This window comes from Lactuca virosa, chromosome 8 (assembly GCF_052849685.1).
Source record: "Lactuca virosa cultivar CGN04683 chromosome 8, Lactuca_virosa_CGN04683_v6, whole genome shotgun sequence".
NCBI lineage: Eukaryota > Viridiplantae > Streptophyta > Magnoliopsida > Asterales > Asteraceae > Lactuca > Lactuca virosa.
In genome coordinates, this window is record NC_136433.1 from 149,506,156 (window position 1) to 149,529,517 (window position 23,362).

Sequence of the window (23,362 nt, forward strand, 5' to 3'; positions counted from 1 at the left end):
TTCCTTCTTGCAGTATATAGAAATCATTCTCATGATGCCCCTTGGCCAAAGCTTCCTCTGTTCTCCGATTCTAAATGAAATATGAATTGTATGTAAAAAGAACATTAATATGATAGTCTGATGTGAGTTTAATGATTCATAATAACTTTTTGGTGAGCCTTGGAACAACCAAAACATCAAATAAATTAATAGTATTAGTAATAGAGCGAGTACCAATATGAGAATTGAGAAATGTGCAAGCGAGTACCAATATGAGAAATGCGCAAGTTATCACCATTACCAACAATGAGACTATCCGAATCTAAATAAGGAGATGAGGTTTCCAAGGATGACGCGGTTGGTGTCGTATGTGTAGCGGCCCTGTATCAACAAACCAATCAGACTTGTTAGAAATTTAACAAGTGTGTTGAAAGGCCTCGGCTAAGTTTGCAGATTCAATAGTGGGCACAGAGGATTTAGAGTAGCGTTCAAAGCAATTTTTTTTCCCAATGTGACCATATTGATCACATATTTGGCACTTTAGGGTATATCCACGTTTACAAACCTCATGCTCATTATAACCACGACCGCGACTATTTGAACCTCTACGGTTACGTTGGCCCGAGTTGTCATGATGTTGAGGATGAGCAACAAAGACAACAGTAAGAGCGAGCGTGTTATCCATGGATTGATGCAAGACCTTGAAGCTTTTAGGACGTGCATGAAGATCTTGAAAAAGTGGGAAGGGAATAGTTTCCATCTTAGTAGCATCAAAATCCATAAAATTAGAGCTGAGACCCGAAGAAACCAATGCGACTAATCAAAAGGATCAACCGGTGTGACAATCGCCACGAGTTGGTCACATAAGGATTTGAATTAGCGACAATATATCTGAAACTGTCTTGGATCCTCTTTTCATAAGTTGGAGATCATCTTTAAGCCGAAGTTAACAATTGGTTGGAATGATGATTATAAAGCCGCTTCAAGAGTCGTCTAGACATCACGAGACATTACAACTTAAGGTTTCTGCCACAATTTCTTCGGTGAGAGAAGAGAGTAGAGGACTCATGATTTTTTTATCAGAATAGAGCCATTCAACATATTTGGGATTGGGAACGGGAGCTGCGACATATGGAGGACGAATCGGAGTGGTTCTAATGATGAGACGTGGTGGAGTAGCACAGTTCCACCAATAAAAGATAATAGGTCTTGTGACAGGAGAAGATTGTTGAATAATGGTGCTCAAAACTTCTAGTAGCTTCTGTCCCACTACTTAGCATTTAAGATTTCAGTTTTGTTTTTGGTAGCTGTTCCTTAATTTCAAATAAGTGGTCCATGATTACCCATAAATTAGTATTAGCAGTTGCTTATTTCTAGCTTTGTCAGTATATATATATATATATATATATATATATATATATATATATATATATATATATATATATATATATATATATATATATATATATATATATATATATATATATATATTGTTTTTTTTTGTTTTTGGGTATTTATATGGCTATGTACTCAATCAAATGTGGGCATAATATTGAATAAGAAATCTCTTCACAACAAATTGTTTTTTAGTTTTTTCATGTTCTCCCTGTTCTGTATCAGAATTTCTTGTTTAAGTCCTTTCTTCCAACAAAATTGGTATCAGAGCCTGGTACAATGACAAACAATGGTACAAGTTCTACAGCACAACCATTGATTCCAGTTTTTAAGGGGGAGAAGTACCACCTTTGGAGTCTCAAAATGAAGACAATGTTGAAGTCCCAAGAGCTATGGGATTTGGTGGATAATGGGTATGCTGAACCAAACCCGGCACCAGCAGAACCAAATCAGCAATTACGAGAAACACGAAAGAAGGATGCAAAGGCTTTATTCTTCATCCAATCAGCATTGGATGATGAGTTTTTTCCACGTATTGCAGAAGCAACAACCTCGAACCAGGCATGGACAATTCTGAAACAAGAATTTCTTGGTGATCGAAAAGTCATCAATGCCAAACTACAATCTCTTCGTCGTGAATTCGAGACCTTGGGCATGAAAGAGAAGGAAAAGGTGCAAGTTTTTCTTTCGAGAGTGTCTGAAATTGTCAGCTACATGAGGTCATACAGTGAAAATGTTAGGAATGAAACTGTAGTCAGTAAAGTTTTAAGGAGTTTGACCAAGGATTTCAATCATGTTGTGGCTGTAATCGAGGAAACAAAGGACTTGTCCACTTATACTTTTGATGAACAAATGAGTTCTTTGATAGCTCATGAAGATATGATGAACAAGTGTTGTGAGAAAGTCGATGAGAAGGCGTTTCAAGCAACTAGGGATCAGAATAAACGAAGTGCAGAAAGTTCACGTCGGTCGTGGACGAGGAAGAGGTGGATTTCGTGGTCGTGGCAGAGGAAGAGTTCAGTTTCGTGATCAACGCCAACAAAAAAAATCCCTCGATGTCAACATTGCAATAAACTTGGCCATAGAGAAGTTGATTGTTGGAACAAGCAGAGAGAAGAACAGAACCCTCAATGTTGATATTGCAACAAACTTGGCCACAAAGAAGTTGATTGCTGGACCAAGAAACGAGAAGAACAAAATCATGCAAACTTTTCAGAAAAAATTGAAGAGGAAAGCAAGCTATTCATTGCACATTCTTCCACAGTTGATACGTCTAATGGCGTGTGGTTTGGTGGACAACAGATGTTCAAAGCACATGACAGGAACAAAGTCTTTGCTTAAAGAGCTTGATGAGACTCAAAAGGGTGTAGTTCATTTTGGAGACGACATTGCATTGCAAATTGAAGGACAAGATACAGTCTCCATCAAAACCACTCAATGTAATGCAAAACTTCTTCATTATGTGCAATATGTTCCTAAATTAGCCCATAATTTGCTAAGTGTTGGGCAATTAATGTGTTCTGGGTATTCAGTTACTTTTGATGATGGGTATTGTTCAATTAACGTTCCAGTGACACAAAATAGAATGTTTCCATTTAAAATTTCAACCATGGAGAAGTGTGCTTTAGTTGTTACTAATGAGTCAAACATTTGGCATCTACGTTATGGTCACTTAAATATAAATGGGTTGAAACTGTTACATCATAAAAATATTGTTTTAGGGCTGCCAAAAATAGATACAGTGGATTTTTGTGAAGCGTGTGTATATGGGAAACAAACTCGAAAATCGTTTCCTGTAGGTAAGTCTTGGAGAGCTTCTTCTTGTCTTGAATTAGTGCATACCGATGTTTGTAGTCCAATGACTGTTGATTCGTTGGGTGGAAGTCGATATTTCTTGTTGTTTATAGATGATTACAGCCGTATGAGTTGGGTATACTTCTTAAAAAATAAGTTAGAGACCTTTGATTTCTTCAAAAAAATTAAGGCTTTGGTAGAGAAAGAGAAGGGGAATAACATAAAAGTTCTTCGTTCCGATAATGGTGGTGAATTTACCTCACGAAAATTTAATGAATTTTGTGAGTTTAATGGTATACGTAGGGAATTTACTGCACCGCACACTCCAGAACAGAATGGAGAAGCAGAACGAAAAAACCGAAGCATTGGTGACATGGCAAGAAGCATGATGACAGCAAGAAATCTTCCAAAAAAATTCTGGGCTGAAGGCGTTGCAGCTGTTGTATACATTTTGAACATCTCGCCTACAAAGGCTGTTCTAAATCGAACTCCCTATGAAGCATGGAAAGGTAGAAAGCCGCAAGTATGTCACTTAAAAATCTTCGGGTGCATTGCTTATGCATTAGTCACATCATCTTGCACCAAGGTTGATCAAAAGTCAGAAAAATGCATTTTCATTGGCTAGTCTACTTCCTCAAGGGCGTACATGTTATTTAACCCGATTAGTGAAAAAATTATTATAAGCAGGAATGTTGAATTTAATGAGGCAGAACAATGGAGTTGGAAAACATCGGCTTCAAAAAACTCACCAGAATCTGTTCTTATAACATTTGAGGGCAATAACTTCACAAATCCAGAAACAAGCAATTCTCAAAATGGAGATAATGTTACACCACCTTCAAATCCATCTTCTTCACCATCGGGATCTTCTTCACCTTCAAGCTCTTCATCTGAAAGTCCTCCAAAAAAGTTTCGATCACTGGAGGATATCTATGCTTTATGTAGCTTTGCATTATATGCATCTGATAGTATCTATTATGATGATGCAGCAGAGAAACAGGTGTGGCAAGATGCAATGAAAGATGAGATTGCGGCTATTAGAAAGAATGAGACTTAGGATTTGGTTGATTTTCCCAAAGAAAAAAATGTCATAGGCCTCAAATGGGTGTACCGTACAAAATACAATGTTGATGGTAGAATCCAGAAGCATAAAGCGTGTTTGGTTGTGAAAGGGTATGCTCAACAACACGGAGTCGATTGTGAAGAAACCTTATCTCCGGTTGCTCGGTTTGAAACGGTTAGATTTTTTCTTGCCTTAGCCGCACAATTAAAATGGAAAGTGTACCAATTTGGTGTTAAATCGGTGTTTCTAAATGGAGAGCTAGAAGAAGAAGTGTATGTCTCTCAACCGGAAGGATTTTCATATGGTGATGATAGCAAAGTGTAGAGGTTGAAAAAAGCCTTATACGGGCTTAAGCAAGCCCCCCGAGCGTGGTACAACAAGATAGATTCGTACTTTCAAGAAAACGGATTTGATAGAAGTAAAAGTGAGTCTACTCTCTATGTGAAAAAGCAAGGTAAAATTGATTTTTTAGTTGTCTGCATCCATGTAGATGGCATTATTTATATGGGGTCGTGTGAATCTATTGTTGTTGAGTTCAAATCTTCGATGATTAAAAAAATTTGAGATGTTAGATATAGGCTTGGTACGTTACTTTCTTGGCCTGGAGGTGAATCAATGTGATGATGTAATTTTTATTTGTCAAAAAAAGTATGCTGCTGACTTGCTTAAACGATTCAATATGATGAATGTGAATCCGTGTTTAACACCGATGAATATGAATGTATCACTTGTTGCAAAGGATGGCATAAAGTTGGCGAATGTGAAACACTTCAGGAGTATAGTTGGAGGCTTGAACTACCTAACTCACACCTTATATTGCATTTCCGGTTAGCAAAGTTTCAAGATTTATGCACAGTCCTTCAGTTCATCATCTAGGAGCAGCAAAGAGGATTATTCGCTATATAATTGGAACGGTTGAGTTTGGGATTTGGTACTCAAATGTACCTAATCTGAAATTATATGGGTTTACTGACAGTGATTGGGGTGGCTGTTTGGATGATCGAAGGAGCACCTCTGGTTATGTTTTTTCTCTTGGTTCAGGTGCTGTTTCATGGAGCTCAAAAAAGCAAGATATTGTAGCACTATCCTCATCAGAAGCGGAGTACATTGCAGCAACATCATCGGCTTTTCAAGTTGTGTGGTTAAGAAGGATACTTGCTGATCTTCTCCAAAAGCAAGTTGGCCCAACATAAATCTTTTGTGACAATCAACCAACAATTGCAATGACAAAGAATCCATCCTTCCACATCAGGACAAAACACATAGACATCCGTTACCATTTTATTCGTGATTTAGTTGCTGAGAAAGAAATCATTTTGAAGCATTGTGGAACTAACGCGCAAGTTGCAGATGTGCTCACAAAGTCTCTTCCAAGTGTCAAGCATAATTTCTTCAAGTTCCGTATGGGAGTAACAAGTTTTGAAGCAGGGGGTGTGTTGAATAATGGTGCTCAAAACTTCCAGTAGCTTCTGTCCCACTACTTAGCATTTAAGATTTCAGTTTTGTTTTTGGTAGCTGTTACTTAATTTCAAATAAGTGCTCCATGATAACCCATAAATTAGTATTAGCAGTTGCTTATTTCTAGCTTTGTCAGTTTTTTTTTTTTTTTGGTATTTATATGGTTGTGTACTCAATCAAATGTGGGCAAAATATTGAATAAGAAATCTCTTCACAACAAATTGTGCTTTAGTTTTTTCCTGTTCTCCTGTTCTGTATCATAATTTCTTGTTTAAGTCCTTCTTTCTTCCAACAAAGATAAAATATTTGTTTTCTCCACAAAAGATAGTTAGATGAAGATAGTTTGACAGAAATCATGTGAATCATTGTTGAGAAAAAAAGAGAGGATGAATCAGCCAGGGAAAAGAGTATGGCAACAAAAGAAAATAGGGATAGGGTAGTATGGTTGATACCGTGTAGAAATTAATAATCTCCACCCTTGAATGGGATAGAGGAATATCCTTTATTATATAGATGATAACAAGCAAAAATAAAGGAGAAAAAGTATACTGCTACCAAAATCATAGGAAAGAGAAAAACACGAATCCTATGAAATATTATCCTCTAATATTCTAATATTTTCCTTAAGAAGGATATTAATTTAAGATGACATGCAAAAATAAGAAGTGTCTCTCGTGTTTTCTCCTTCATCTTATGATGATAAAAGATGACACACATTTAAAGACATTTTCTAGTAGTGATTTTAATCAAAAACTATCTAGCTATGCTATCCAACATCTTCTATCCAACTACCCAACAATGCTATCTAACTATTTAGCTATCTTGCTATCATGCCAAGTTATCCATCCCAACTACCTACCCAACTATCTAGCTACCCGCTATCCCGCTCACTATATCCGATTATTCCACCCGGCTGTCCAGACGGTTTAAATATGATAATATACAGATGCACATGAGAGATGTATAGAGAGAAATAGTTAGAAAAATAGGAGAATCAAGACAACAATTGGCAACAAGTAATAGGTAATGGTGGAGGCAATGGTCTGTGGCCATAATAGGTACAATGATTGGTGGCGATCAACTGAGCAGAGCAGAAAATAAAGGAGGGAACTATGAAATCTTTTGGGTGGGTGTCTAAGTAAATTATCATACAAATTTATTTCTCAAAAGTTACAACAAAATGCAATAACTATTAGCAACATACGTATTAATGAAAACTTTGGTACATAACTGATGAATGATATAACTGACTAAGTGTTACTATTATCTAAATGTGGATAAGGCGACACACATATGCAACATACATTGTATAAGTCAGCACAAAAGTAGAAATGGTGGCATATCCGATCCTAATATCAGAACAATTACTGATATATGATAGAGCAGCAACGTTGGCTTTTCTTATCAACACTTATCCATCTCCAGTCTATCGGAAATCCGTCGCTATACCTGAAAAGGTAAACCCGGTGAATCATTTTGGTAAACAAGTACTCATGTTGCACATTTTTGTAATGGTTACAACATGTCGCTAATCCAGTCGTTGATAATCACTTGTTATTAATATAGAAGTTTGGTGGGAAGTCTCTTGATAATATTTTATTTATAAGTCACAGTTCATTTCGTTAATACATGTTTTTTATAGTATATATAAATATATGTAGGGAAAAATATAGAAAAACATAACCATTTGTTTACCAGCATTCAAAAAAACCATTATATTTTGTTTATATGTAGAAAAACCATTACATTTTCAATTACCTTTCAGATTTACCGGAATATCCAATTTTTAAAAGAAGTTATTGGTTGTTTTGTGTCATAATTGTTTTAGGTTGACATGAAAAAAATAAGCAATGTCACTTATTTTTGTTGAGTAAATGGACATTGAGAAAACGATATATTTTTTACGTTTTACCTTAGACAAGAGGCAACGTCATTTATTTTTGTTTCCATTTTACCCTAAAAATGAAAAATATAACAAAACAACCAATATTTCTTTTTAAAAAACCGGATATTTTGGTTAATATGAAAGCTAAAAAAAATGTAAAAGTTTTTTCTACATAAAGAAATTTTCTGAATGTTGATAAATAAATAATTATGGTTTTTGTATTTTTGACCATAAATGTAACTATGCAGAAAAGTTTCCTCCGTATATTAGCATTTTTCTATATCTATTTTTTCTTTTTGTAGGTCTATATTATTCCAATACAGATGTTAGTGGAACAATTGCTTACGGAAGGGTTGATTATTGGAGCGGCAAAAAACACATTTTATAAAAAATTTGACAGTGAAGAAAAATAGAATAAGATTTGAGAGAGAATTGATAGGGACATTGTAAATTGACTTAATTCTTGGTACGTTTCTAAGAAATTTTAGCCTATATATATTTCCATTCAGGATCTTGAATAGTTCAACATTAAAAATTGATGTTTGATCGATTCATGACATATATTCTGAATAGGGTCGTCGGGTTGATTTTGAGGATCCTATGCGAAAAGTAAAAATATGCCCTTAAATATAGTTTTTTTATATAAACAAAATTTATTGATATTATGATAAATCGATAATTGTTGTAAAAACAATAAAAAAAATGATAATACAATATACAATCATACATAGTTACATCTCTCATAGTATTTTTGTAAACAAAGTTGTTACCAACTCTTCATAATCAATACTCTTCAACATATCATTTTAATAGATATTATTATCAATTCATTAAATCTTTATTAATTGTGACATTATGGACTCTAAATATGACGTTAACAATTTCTGTTTTTGAGAAATTTTTTTTATATATGCCAATGTTACTAAATAAGACTGAAATGATAATATGTGTAATGTTTGGTAAAGCTAAAATGGAAGAGAAAAATAAATGAAAATTATTATATTATCCTTGATAAAAATAGCAAACATAAGCTAAACCAAATAATTAAGACTAAGAAAAACTCATTTTTTTCTAATTCATGATAAAATTATACCCAATATAATATAATTAAAGCAACACAAATAAGGCTAGGTAGGATGTGAGTTCCAAAAAAACAAGAGTTATTAATATATACAAAAAACTAGTGTGAATAAAAAAAAAGAGTTATTAATATATACAAAAAAACTATAGTGTGAATCCAACCCTCGTGAAATGGTGATAAAAAAAAAGCATGTGCCACTGCTTAGGCCAGCTGAATTAGTATATATTTCATTCAAATATTTGACTAAGATTAAAAATCGGCCCTATTTTTTTTTGGGGACTGCAGTCACACACCTTCAATCCCTTACGGCCGGTCTTGATTGTGAACTTTCATGGAAGAAAAAGAGAAATTAAATTGCCTCCTATATTTTATGTTTATAATTTTATTTGATATATTTCTAATACTAGGTGTAAAACCCGTATATTACACGAGTTCATTAAAAAAAATAAAATATTAAAATGTAAATAATAAGTATTTCTTAAAATAAAATTTTGAAATAACGAATGAAGAAACATATTAATTACAATTTAGTATAATATTTATTACATTTGATACTTTACATATATAACTATAAGTATTATGTGGCTTTTTAATTTTAAAAATTAGAAAAAACCATAAATTTACATGTGAATATTATTTATTTAGAAATTATTACAAAATGACAAGTGTCAAAACTTATTAAAGAATGACATGTGACAAAAAGTTTTTTATTTATTAGGGAGGATAATCTTAATGAGATAATTAAGTAATATGAAATGATGACACATGTCATAATATTATGACACGTGTCATAATATTAAGTGAGTATGAATATTTATAGACATAAAAGTCAGGAGACAATTTAATTTCTGCAAAGAAAAAACAGTGTTTGATTTTTCTCCAAAATTGATTTTATCGAGGAAATATCAATTCCTTTATTCATAGGCGTGAACATACGTAAGTCAATCTTGCCAAATTTTAGTTACTGGGATGCATAAGCGCCTGAAAAGACATTGCATATTCCATTGGGAATAGAATCTTGATAGAAATTGTACTTTCTAGTGTGATAAACTTATGCTAGTGAGTTTTCATCTTGGACATTAATTTTATACCAGCTTACCTTGTATTCATTTCTCATAAACATTGCCATTTTATACAAGTAGCAAAATAAGGATGCTAGCTAGAATATTTCAATACATGATCACAACAGACGATTATGTGGTCTGGAAACATACAACACATCAGTAAATCTTATAGTAGTTCTTCACCAAGGGGTACTCTTGGTATTTTACTATATTCAACGCTCCCATGTAGCTCAATCTCTTCACCATGATTCTTCTTGCACTCGAAGTATAAAACTGTGTATGCCTGAAACTTGAACATGGTTATCGAACAGATAAAACCCACCAGAAAAAAAAGCAAGATTGCCTGAGTCAATGCGGGCTGTTTAACCATCATCATCCTCGAGAAGAAATGAAAGAAAACATATGATAGAAGATCCACAGTTATTTACACGTGTAATCCACCAACAATAAAAATATGGATAAATAACAAAAAACAAAGAGTTAAGTACTATATTCAATCATCTGGTGTATATGTTAATACTTCACCCAAAAATCGAACAAATGAAAAAGAGCCCTCAAAATGAATCCCAAATACTTTTTAAACATCTTTTGGAAAAATGTCTTTTACAAAAACTCCTTTTACAAAAAGGACTTTTCCCCTTGAAAAGGAATCCCAAACACCCCCTTAAAGCGGTGATATAAAGAGAAATAAAGAGGATGGTACTTGTGCAGGCATGTTATTGGAGAACAAAACGGTGGAGAAGAAGGGTCGGACAGTTATTTCCACAGTTATTTACACGTGTAATCCACCAACAATAAAAATATGGATAAATAACAAAAAACAAAGAGTTTAGTAGTATATTCAATCATGTGGTGTATATGTTAATACTTCACCCAAAAATCGGACAAATGAAAAAGAGTCCTCAAAAGGAATCCCAAACACTTTTTAAACAACATCTTTTGGAAAAATGTCTTTTACAAAAAGTCTTTTACAAAAAGGACTTTTCCCCTTGAAAAGGAATCTCAAACACCCCCTTAAAGTGGTGATGTAAAGAGAAATAAAGAGGATGGTACTTGTGCAGGCATGTTATTGGAGAACAAAACGGTGGAGAAGAAGGGTCGGACAGTTATTTCCACAGTTATTTACACGTGTAATCCACCAACAATAAAAATATGGATAAATAACAAAAAACAAAGAGTTATGTACTATATTCAATCATCTGGTGTATATGTTAATACTTCACCCAAAAATCGGACAAATGAAAAAGAGCCCTGAAAAGGAATCCCAAACATTTTTTAAACATCTTTTGGAAAAATGTCTTTTACAAAAAGGACTTTTCCCCTTGAAAAGGAATCCAAACACCCCCTTAAAGCGGTGATGTAAAGAGAAATAAAGAGGATGGTACTTGTGCAGACATGTTATTGGAGAACAAAACGGTGGAGAAGAAGGGTTATTTCCACAGTTATTTACACGTTTAATCCACCAACAATAAAAATATGGATAAATAACAAAAAACAAAGAGTTAAGTACTATATTCAATCATCTGGTGTATATGTTAATACTTCACCCAAAAATCGGACAAACGAAGCAGACATGTTATTGGAGAACAAAACGGTGGAGAAGAAGGGTTATTTCCACAGTTATTTACACGTTTAATCCACCAACAATAAAAATATGGATAAATAACAAAAAACAAAGAGTTAAGTACTATATTCAATCATCTGGTGTATATGTTAATACTTCACCCAAAAATCGGACAAACGAAAAAGAGCTCTGAAAAGGAATCCCAAACACTTTTTAAACAACATCTTTTGGAAAAATGTCTTTTACAAAAAGGGCTTTTCCCCTTGAAAAGGAATCTCAAACACCCCCTTAAAGCGGTGATGTAAAGAGAAATAAAGAGGATGGTACTTGTGTAGGCATGTTATTGGAGAACAAAACGGTGGAGAAGAAGGGTCGGGAGGTTATTTCCACAGTTATTTACACGTGTAATCCACCAACAATAAAAATATGGATAAATAACAAAAAACAAAGAGTTAAGTACTATATTCAATCATCTGGTGTATATGTTAATACTTCACCCAAAAATCGGACAAATGAAAAAGATCCCTGAAAATGAATCCCAAACACTTTTTAAACAACATCTTTTGGAAAAATGTCTTTTACAAAAAGGACTTTTCCCCTTGAAAAGGAATCTCAAACACCCCCTTAAAGTGGTGATGTAAAGAGAAATAAAGAGGATGGTACTTGTGCAGGCATGTTATTGGAGAACAAAACGGTGGAGAAGAGGGGTCGGACAGTTATTTCCACAGTTATTTACACGTGTAATCCACCAACAATAAAAATATGGATAAATAACAAAAAACAAAGAGTTAAGTACTATATTCAATCATCTGGTGTATATGTTAATACTTCACCCAAAAATTGGACAAATGAAAAAGAGCCCTGAAAATGAATCCCAAACACTTTTTAAACAACATCTTTTGGAAAAATGTCTTTTACAAAAAGTCTTTTACAAAAAGGACTTTTCCCCTTGAAAAGGAATCCCAAACACCCCCTTAAAGCGGTGATGTAAAGAGAAATAAAGAGGATGGTACTTGTGCAGGCATGTTGGAGAACAAAACGGTGGAGAAGAAGGGTCGGACACGTATTTCCACAGTTATTTACACGTGTAATCCACCAACAATAAAAATATGAATAAATAACAAAAAATAAAGTAGAAAAGAAAAAAAAACAGCTAATCACATGCAGGAACTGTTCCATAAGGGGCTTCTAAATTGATCTATATATATATATATAATTAGTTTAAGAGACAAATTTAATATAATATATTAAAAATGGCTAAGTTTAGTAAATGATATATATCATTCAATCAACTCATTCCTGTATTTGGAATTGAATTTGTGCCTTTAGAATTACCCATTTTAGTTACTGGGATGCATAAGCGCCTGAAAAGGCATTGCATATTCCATTGGGAATAGAATCTTGATAGAAATTGTACTTTCTAGTGTGATAAACTTATGCTAGTGAGTTTTCATCTTGGACATTAATTTTATACCAGCTTACCTTGTATTCATTTCTCATAAACATTGCCATTTTATACAAGTAGCAAAATAAGGATGCTAGCTAGAATATTTCAATACATGATCACAACAGACGATTATGTGGTCTGGAAACATACAACACATCAGTAAATCTTATAGTAGTTCTTCACCAAGGGGTACTCTTGGTATTTTACTATATTCAACGCTCCCATGTAGCTCAATCTCTTCACCATGATTCTTCTTGCACTCGAAGTATAAAACTGTGTATGCCTGAAACTTGAACATGGTTATCGAACAGATAAAACCCACCAGAAAAAAAAGCAAGATCGCCTGAGTCAATGCGGGCTGTTTAACCATCATCATCCTCGAGAAGAAATGAAAGAAAACATATGATAGAAGATCCAACAGAAAGTTCAGAAGAAACCCTTTTAACTTCATGCCTTTAACAAGCCTCCCAGCTCTTCCTAACGCCTCAATTCCAGAACACTCTTCTAGCACGGAAACCACCATGGATAGAACCCAAACAACTGAAAAATATAGATACATGCTCACAACAAGAACCACGAGCGCCCATAGTATCAGTTTTGATACAATCTTGTTCCCAGAAGTCACTATGATAAGAACCATTACGAAAAAGAAACCAATGTAGAGAAAGCCAATTCTGAGAAGTGTTACATGAAAAGAAGTGATGAAGGTCCTTTTTAATGGTTGTGGCATCCTTAAGATCAGATCTATATGAGATATTTTCTCGTCCTTGTGAGCAGCTCCAATTAGCAAAATAATTGCATTTTGGGCAATAAGAGACGTGATGAATAGGCCTACAATGAAAGCTAGTTCGGTGCCTAAGAATATTTTGAACTCTTTCTGCATCGTATTTTGAACTTGTGCAAAAACAGGGCCTTGTGGATCTTGAGAAGGTAGCATCATAGATTTTGTGACAACATCAAATATCATTGGTTTGACTGTAGAGATGTTCAAGACGGAGAAAAGAGACGCGATGATGATGTAGATCGAGGTTACAATGGCCATTAGTTTGCTATTTTTCGACATAATCACGATCCATTTCTTCAAGAATTCTAGGAACTGAAGAAAAATCTTTTTGGATTCCATCTGTAGTCTAAAGAGTTTTCAGTGACAAAAGATCAGGCAAGTCTATCAACTTTATAGAGAAAAAAAAACGCGTTTCAAGATTTAGTAAAAGAAATAACGGGAAACTAACATTTCACAGTTTGTGATGGTTTGATTCAGGAAGGAATTATAAGTTATCCTCTTAATATGAGCCACTAGTCTATCTCAAATTTATATAATGACATAAAAGGGCATTTAAAAAATATGTTTGAAATTTATATAATGACATAAAAGGACATTTTAAAAAAATGTTTTCTATAATTTTTTAAGGGATATATTTGGAAAATTAAAAAAAAAAAAAAAAAAAAAAACTCTTAAGAAACTAGTCTAAGTAACTTTTTAAAACGTTAGCTTATAAACTATTTTTGGTTTGCCTAACATGACAACTTAAAAAAGATCAGATCGAAAACTTAATTAGCTTATCAGCTAGCTGTGGTGACCCAAACATAGCCTTAATCATTAAGACTTTGATTATTATTAGTTTTTTTTTTGCTAAAATGACAAAAAATTGTTATGCAACCTTTCAATTGAAACTGTTGGTTGTGGTGAATAAGCGACTAAAATAAGAAGATGAAATGATGCCTTACTTCTTTTCCCCTTAGTGCAGTGAAGGCCCACCCGCGGGAGTTGTCTGATCATAGCCCCACCACATTGCTGTCTGTTGTTACCGACTTTGGACCAATCCCGTTCAAACTATTCAACTCCTTGTTATTAAGAGAGGGTTTTGATCAGGTGGTAATTGACACATGGAACCGGTTTATGGGTTATGGCACTCTAGATGCTTATCCGGCTGTCAAACTCAGATTTTTAACAGAATCGATTAAGAAGTGGAGAAAAATAGAGGGCCTGAAAGAAATGAAATAGTTAAGTGATACAAAGAATATGGTCAATGAACTTGAGAAGCTTGCCGAATTCAGACCTCTCACTACTGAGGAGGTGAACAATTGGAACAATGGGATTAAAAAGATAACAGAGTTGGAACGATTGAAGACCATGGACCTAAAACAGAAAGCCAAAATTAAATGGATTGTTGATGGGGATGAAAATACTAAGTTTTTCCATGGTTACATCAACAACAAGAATAGGAGGAATCGTTTGCATGGCCTCATGATCAACGGTCGTTGGACTACTGAGCTCAACGAGATTAAAGAGGAAGTATTCAAATTCTACGAAAGGAAATTCAAGGAAGATCACCTCTCCAGACCTAAACTCATCAACTCGAGGTTCAAAACAATCTCAATGATGGATGCCATTAGAATCGAATCTCCCTTAATTTTAAAGGAGGTTAAAGATGCAATTTGGCAATGCAGAAGTGAAAAAGCCCCAGGACCCGATGGCTATTCCTTTAAGTTTTTTAAAAAATTTTGGGACATCATTAAATACGATGTGATGAATTTTGTGAGGTATTTCGAAGAGTTTGGTTCGTTATCTCGTAGGTGCAACTCTTCTTTCATTATGCCTTCTCCTAAAGTCAAAAATTTTGGATGCTTAAGTAAGATCATAAGCAAGCTACTATCCACTCGCATGAAGACAGTCATTGGTGAGGTAATTGATGATGTTCGGCCGGCATATGTGGAAGGACGTTGTATACTTAACGACCCCCTTATGATTAATGAGATCTGTTCATGGGCAAAGCGGTTTAGGAAAAAAGTCCTTCTCTTCAAGGTAGATTTCGAAAAAGCATTCGATTTGTTGAATTGGGAATACTTAGATTCGATTCTTGCACATATGGGGTTTGGGAACAAATGGAGGATGTGGATTCAGGGTTGTTTAAAATCGTCTAGAGCGTCAGTTATCATCAATGGCGCTCCAACGAAAGAATTCTCTATTTCTAAAGGGATTAGGCAAGGGAATCCTCTTTCACCATACTTATTTATTATCACTATGGAGGGCTTAAACGTAACTCTCAAATCTACTTGAGATAAAGAGATCTTTAAAGGGATACAAATTCCCGGAAACGGACCAAGGCTATCTCACTTATTCTACGCGGACGATGCGTTGTTTATTGGTGAGTGGTCTCGAGCTAATCTCAAAAACCTTGCGCGAATTTTAAGGTGTTTTCACATATCTTCGGGCCTCAAGGTAAACTTTCATAAATCAAGAGTTTTCGGTATTGGCGCCACCTTGAAAGAAACAGCGAATTGGGAAAGCTTATTGGGGTGTGAAGCTGGAGTTCTCCCCTTTGACTACCTTGGAGTCCCAGTAGAAGCCAACATGAATCTTATAAAAAATTGGAGGCCCATACTTAAGAAATTCCATTCCAAACTATCTCTCTGGAAGGCCAAAACCCTCTCGTTTGGGGGTAGATTAACGTTAATAAAGTCAGCTCTTGGTAATCTACCCACCTACTACTTATCATTGTTCAAGGCCCCGAAGGGTGTATTAGACGAGATGGAGAAAATTAGAAGAACGTTTCTATGGGGTGGGTGCGACGAAAGAAAGAAAATACATTGGGTGGCATGGGATAAAGTCCTAGCAGCTAAAAGTGACGACGGACTGGGTGTTGGCTCTATACAAGCCTTAAACATTGTGTTACTCGTGAAATGGTGGTGGCGTTTAAAAAAAGAGAAGTACTCTCTATAGGCTCGGGTAATCCACGGTCTACACAACTTGTCAAATAAGCCATTCGATTACTTATCTAGACAAAATGGTAGTGGGGTATGGAGTACCATTGGAGGAATTAAAAAGGAATTGTTGAAGCATAGATTCGGAGTTCACGATATATTCAAGTTGGTGGTGGAAGCAGGAAACGAAACCTTATTCTGGTACGACTCATGGTGGGATTTAGTGAACTTAAAAGCCAAATACCCTTCCCTATTTGAGTTGGAATCCAGAAAAAAGTGTTCAGTCGCTGACAGAATTTCAGGAGCAACTATCACATGGAATTGGAAGTCTCACCCCCCGATTTTGGATTAGGGCCAACCGCCCGAGCGCTCACTAATGACATTTCGGGTGTTCGCCTAGTTCATGGAGCTGACCACTGTAGATGTAAGCTAAGGAGTGATGGCACGTACACTGTTAGATCAGTTAGAAAGATTATTGACAAACATCTTATCACCACTACGGGACCTAAGACAATACATTAGAGTAAGGCGCACCCAATCAAGGTGTTATGTTTCGTTTGGAGAGCTGCACAAAGTAGAATACCTGCAGCTATTGCTCTGGAGACAAGGGGTATAAAGGTCAATTCACTGTTGTGTAGCTCGTGTATTGGACAACAGGAAAGTGCAGAACATGTTCTCATCGACTAGCCGTTTGCGTCCAGAATCAGGAACAATGTCATGAGCTGGTGTGGAGTAAGGCTTGATCAAAACTTAATAAGGGATACCGGACGCCTGAAAAGGAAACGGCTAGCTATTATATGTTACAAAATGTTATGGAATTTATGGCGGTTCAGGAGCAAACGACTATTTCAACAGGAAGGAATTTGATTGCTACAAGGTACTGAATGTATTAAGACTATCGTCTTTTATTGGCTAAAACACAGGGGTAAAAATGTAATTTGTAATTGGGACGAGTGGTTAGTGTCGCCTTTTATCGGCTTGTAATGGCCTAAACTCTTTTGTATGTTGCTTTGGGTCCCTCATCTAGTTACTTGCTAGGTGAGGTGATTCTCTTTATAATATATTTTGTCACACCCCGAAACCGATGGCGGAAGCGTTCTGGGGCGGAGGACGTCATGTATAGCATCACAACCAATGAATAACAGCAATCATAGCAACACAACCATTACAGTGAATACTTAAGTAAAAATGTTTACATCAGTTTAAAACGTTGTTTGAATTACATTCAATAGCTTTGTATAGTATAAACTTAAAACTCTTATTGCTCCCGTTCCTCGAAAATCCAACAAGTACCTGTCTACTGATTTCCTGAGAATACAAGCAGTTTAAAAGAGTATCAGCATAAAGCTGGTGAGTTCATAAGCGATGGTTTGCAGTGAAAATCGTTGATGAGTTCGGAAAATATTTGTATAGTTTCAAGAAAATCCGATATTTTCCTTAGTGAAAATGTAGTGTTATCAGTTCTGTAATAAACCATGAATATCTGTATGTTTCCAAGAAAATCCGATATTTTCTTTAGTGAAAAGGGTAGCGTTATCGATTTCGTATAAAACCATGAATGTTCGTTACTGAAAACTGTAGTGATATGCGAAAATACTACCTCATGTGACTAGCTAAAACTAATCATGAAGTGTAAGTATTTTATATGTGAACCCATTGCATAATCGGTTCTGTTTGAAAAACCCTGGCTTTAGCCAGAATACGTAGTGTGTATCAGTTCTATTTAGTAAAAGTAGAACTGTTGAAGAGTGTTAAGCTGTAAACTAAAGGTGATTTATACATATTGTGAGTCGTATAACCATGCTTGATATGACTAGAGACCTTTCCAACGTTCTTCAGGCGTCGAGTTAAATGACATTTGTACATCTCAGGCGTGCCCGCCTAACTGTAGCTAGCAGTCCAGATGTGGGATTGTCAGTCCCGAATAGATCTATTCACAAATCTCACGCTCTCCCTCCAGGAGACTCTGGTTATACAGTGGTAGGATTTATCCCTGTACACCTAAGGGTACAGTAGTGAAGTAGCGCCTCACAGTATCGTACAATCTAGTTTACATGTAGTGTAGTAGTGTTCTCCGTAGTGAAAATCCGTATGTATCCCGTATATAGTGATAATTACAGTTATGAAAACCCTGATAAAGTAGTGATGTAAACTGTAAACGGTTTCTGTTTCAGCACATATGTTTAGTAGTGAAAGTTTCTATACTTGATATGTTTTAGAAAAATCCCAAACTATACCGATTATAGTTTGCATGTATAATGTAGTGAATAGCGAGTCCGGAAAACTATGCAATTTTAGTGAAAACGCCCCTTATGCTCAACACAGTACAAAGGGTTAAAGTATGAGAATTGCATGAGTTTTGGAAACATTTATGTTTAGCTTGTATTCCCCCCTGAAAACATTAAAAACACGGAAAAATGTAGGGGTATGAACTCACAGTTCTTGTTGTGAAATCGTTGACTGAATGAAGATCCTTGAGTTGTTGCACGTGACACTTAACGAAATCCGGGACTTGATCGAATCGAAGAAAATGAGTTTTCAGCCAAAAGCACCACCAAAAAGGTGTTTACGGTCGAAGAGGGGTTTACGGTTCCTGAAGGCTCGGTGAGTTTACGGCCGTAAACTCAAGAACAGAGTTTACGGTTCTTGAAGGCTTGGACCGTAAACTCAAGAACAGAGTTTACGGTTCTTGAAGGCTTGGACCGTAAACTCAAGAACAGAGTTTATGGTTCTTGAAGGCTTGGACCGTAAACTCAAGAACAGAGTTTACGGTTTCTGAAGGCTGACCGTAAACTCAAGAACACTAGAGCTGGATGTTGATTTCGAAGAGACGAGTGCCCTGAGACGTTCCAAAGCGACCCAAACGTGGTTTTCTCGATGATTTCCAAAATTTGAAGGCGTTTTGAGTGTTTACGGTTAAGGTTCTTAGAGAGAGAAGGAGAGAGTTTTTGGCCAGAAATGTTCTAATGAATGTGGAGGCATCGTATTTATAGGAGTGAGGTGGGGGGTCCACTCGTTACTGACCGTAAACAGGTTTACGGTCGTAAACGAGTTTACGGCCGTAAACACGTTTACGGTCGTAATCTCATTTAGACCGCAAATGCTTGATTTTTCGAAATAATTGGGTTTCCGTGCGATTTTTGGTTCCGACTCGTAAATAATTTAATTAAATATAACTAGATTATTTTCTAAACCAAATGGTTTGACGGAAAAGTTAATGAATTCGAAATTTTATTAATGGAAATCACGAAACGGAAACGGGAAAAGTTTCGGGTTGTCACATCAATCTTAGTGTTTATAGTTGTATACAACGTAAGGTTCGGTATACTAGTTCGCTATAAACAAGGGCTCTACGCTAAATTTATGATTTTTTGTAAATTGTAAGGTCCATTTATGTAATTATTTTAAAAACTTCTAAGAGTTAATGACATAGGAGGGTAATAAAGTTTTGTCCACATTAGGTCCATAGAGTCTTTTTGTACATATTACACCAACATGATGTTATAACTGTTTAAATGTCGTCATTTTAAACAATAAGAGGGACGACATTTAAACATTTATAACAACCATGTTAGTGTAATATATAAAAAAAAGACCTTAGAAACCTAATGTGAACAAAATTAAAATCTTATTATTCTCCTAGGTCATTAACCCGATAAATAATTGTGATTTTTGTATTTTGACCATATATGTTAATGTAACTATGCAAAAAGTTTCCTCTCTACATTAGAATTTTTCTATATCTATTTTTTCTTTTTGTAGGTCTATTATTCCGATACAGATTTTAGTGGAACAATTGCTTACAGAAGGGTTGATTATTGATGCGGCAAAAACACATTTTATAATAAATTTGACAGTGAAGAAAAATAGAATAAGATTTGAAAGAGAATTGATAGGGACTTCGTAAAATGACTTAATTCCTGGTACGTTTCTAAGAAATTTTAGCCTATATTGATTTCCATTCAAGATCTTGAATAGTTCAACATAAAAAATTGATGTTTGAATGTTTCATCGATTCATGACATACATTTTGAATAAAACCGTCTTTTTTATTTTGAGGGTCCCATGCCAAAAAAAAGTAGGCCTTTAAATATTTTTTTTATATAAGCAAAATTTATTAATACTATAATAATTCGATAGTTTTTGTAAAAACAATAAAAAAAAATGATAATACAATATACAATCTTATACAGTTACATCTTTCATAGTATTTTTGTAAACAAAATTGTTACTAACTCTTCATAATAAATACTTTTCAACATATCATTTCAATAGATATTATTGTCAATTCATTAAGTCTTTATTGTGACATTATGGACTGTAAGTATGACGTTAACAATTTTTGTTTTTGAGAAACTTTTTTTTATAGACGCCAATGTTACTAAATAAGACTGAAATGATAATATATATAAGGTTTGGTAAAGCTAAAATGGAAGAGAAAAATAAATAAAAATTACTATATTATCCTGAATAAAAATAGCAAACATAAGCTAAACCAAATAATTCATTACTAAGAAAAACTCAATTTTTTTTTAATTCATGATAAAATTATACCGAACATAATATAATTAAAGCAACACAAATAAGGCTAGGCAGGTGGATGTGGAGTCTGAGACCATGGTAACACTTCATCCAAATATCATCCTAAATAAAGAGGGTGTGAGTTCCAAAAAAACAAGAGTTACTAATATATACAAAATACTAGAATTTGAATAAAAACAAGTTAATAATATATACAAAAAAGTAGAGTGTGAATCGAACCCTCGTCAAATGGTGATATAATAAAGCATGTGTATTACTTAGGCCAGCTGAACTATATATATTTCTTTCAAGATTTTGACTAAGATAATATATATCCGATAATAACTATAGATAACTTGGCTAAAAATCAGACCCTATTTATTTTGTGGGTTGGGGGCCTACGGTCACACACCTTGAACCCCTTTAAGCCGGCTCTGATTGTGAACTTTTACGAAATAAAAAATAATGTTTAATTTGATTTTTCTCCAAAATTGATTTTACGGAGGAAATATCAATTCCTTTATTCATAGGCGTGATCATATGTAAGTCATTAATTATCTTGCCAAATTTTAGTTGGGTCCTCCTATATACACGACTTTTTCGAGTATTGGCATAGAATTGCGCATGTACAGTAAATCAGTCACTTTTACTTCTCATTTGTCAAATTTTCATCTAGACTCCTCTAGTATAGACAAAATTCATAATTTAGCCCTTCTTCGTTTTAAAGTTTTATATATTACTTAAACATTTTCATGTCTCCTACTACTACTATTATTATTATTATTATTATTATTATTATTATTATATTACAATAGAAAACATGTATATTTATACATAAAATTATCACGGGTCTTCTTATGGGCATGAATGAATTGTATAAAAATATCATGATTTTGAGTGATTGCAATAAACTACTATAAATTTCTATGAAGCTCCTACATGTTTATTATTAAAATAATAAACTAATTGTAATCGTCATGTTTTATAAATTTCGATTAACTCCCTTATATTTATAATATAACAACCACTTACACCTTGTACATTTTACAATGTTATTATAAATAGACATTTATAATTGTTTTTTATATTATTATCCATTAAAGATATTTATTAACACATTCAAATAAAAATGTATATGTGCCAATCGCGGTTCCATTATGTGTGCCAATATATGGTTCAATGATCATGTTGATAAGATTTAATCATCATGTCAATATATGTGTGTCAATCAATCTAACAACGAAATGTAATATTACAAGTTTATGCCTCCAGTTTAAGTTATAGTTTTAGAAAAGACCCTAGATTTTATTAATTTATATCTTAAACGCTTGAAACTTTATAATTTTGAAAACTAACAAATAGAAATATATTATTTAATCATAAAAGTTGTATAATTATAACGATCTCATGAATACATTTACATGAATACATTTACAAGAAGAGTAATAACGATTATTATTAAATAAGTCAAGGCATGCTCAAAACCAATAATGACTTAAGAAGAAGCTAGAAATGACCATAAACTATCTAATGGAGGGATCTAATAAACAAATGATCAAGTTAATGGCTTTTTACCTTCAAATGGCTGCTACCACTGAATGGATGTCGGATCTATTGACTCCTTGTTCCAAGCTCTTCACTCTTCAAGGAATGCACCAAAACACACACTCTTAGCCTTAACACACTCTTAAGATGGAAGGTAACTCGATTAGGGTTTGTCTCTAGGTGATAAGGTGACGAGGGAGACGGGGTAAAGGACTTAAGGTCCTTTAAATAGGGTGTAAACCCTAAAATTAGGGTTTTCTCACTCAGCTCCAACTCGTCGAGTTGATTCCACCAACTCGCCGAGTTGGTTCTAAAATCACGCGGCCAATCTCAGTCTCTACTCGACGAGTTGAGTCCTCCAACTCGTCGAGTTTCCCTTTCAAAATAAATATAATAAACATTTAAATTTATACCTGGGAGTCAGGATGTTACAATTTGATTGACAAAACTTCCAGAAACTGACACAAAATACTCGATCTAACAAACGGTAAGAAACTCGAATCAAAACAGATGATCTGTAATGATTTTCAGAACCAAAAGAGCGGAATAATTTGAATCTAGTATGAGACTCAAAACCTTTTGAAAACTTAAGAAAATCAGATCAAAACTGAATGAATCCTGCTCTGATACCAAATGTAGTTGTAATTAATCGAGTATATGAAACGAGATCAGAGTATATGATGAATTATGAACACACGATGTAAATATGATATGTATGGCTCTATTACGCTTTAACAGGATACAGAGAAAATATAGAGATAACAAGTCGAAGACTCTAAAAACTATCTCTAACTCTAGTACTTATCCCATTATTATATGGATAACAAAAGCGTACAAAAAATATAAGGGACTAAAAACATT

The 23,362-nt window shown here is 34.4% G+C and overlaps 2 protein-coding genes and 1 pseudogene across 2 annotated transcripts; 2 read left to right on the forward strand and 1 right to left on the reverse strand.

The window, feature by feature from the left end:
• Positions 1 to 1,653: 1,653 nt before the first annotated feature.
• On the forward strand, positions 1,654 to 4,225 carry LOC145130942 (uncharacterized). Its single transcript, XM_079065690.1, has 3 exons — positions 1,654 to 2,178; positions 2,279 to 3,765; positions 3,856 to 4,225. The coding sequence occupies exons 1-3, from the start codon at positions 1,654 to 1,656 to the stop codon at positions 4,223 to 4,225; spliced, it is 2,382 nt and encodes a 793-aa protein (XP_078921816.1).
• Positions 4,226 to 5,079: 854 nt separating this feature from the next.
• LOC145130943 (secreted RxLR effector protein 161 pseudogene) lies at positions 5,080 to 5,424 on the forward strand (annotated as a pseudogene).
• A 7,325-nt stretch (positions 5,425 to 12,749) lies between these two features.
• LOC145133185 (uncharacterized) lies at positions 12,750 to 13,914 on the reverse strand. The gene has a single exon (XM_079068118.1). It carries the CDS (start codon positions 13,851 to 13,853, stop codon positions 12,897 to 12,899), a length of 957 nt encoding a protein of 318 aa, XP_078924244.1. The 5' UTR covers positions 13,854 to 13,914; the 3' UTR covers positions 12,750 to 12,896.
• Positions 13,915 to 23,362: the final 9,448 nt, after the last annotated feature.

Coding starts and splice junctions, on each gene's coding strand:
- LOC145130942 (XM_079065690.1), top strand. CDS start 1,654: ATGACAAACAATGGTACAAGTTCTACAGCACAACCATTGATTCCAGTT. Junction 2,179..2,278: donor ATTTCAATCATGTTGTGGCT/GTAATCGAGGAA, acceptor GTTGTGAGAAAG/TCGATGAGAAGGCGTTTCAA. Junction 3,766..3,855: donor TGCACCAAGGTTGATCAAAA/GTCAGAAAAATG, acceptor TATTATAAGCAG/GAATGTTGAATTTAATGAGG.
- LOC145133185 (XM_079068118.1), bottom strand. CDS start 13,853: ATGGAATCCAAAAAGATTTTTCTTCAGTTCCTAGAATTCTTGAAGAAA.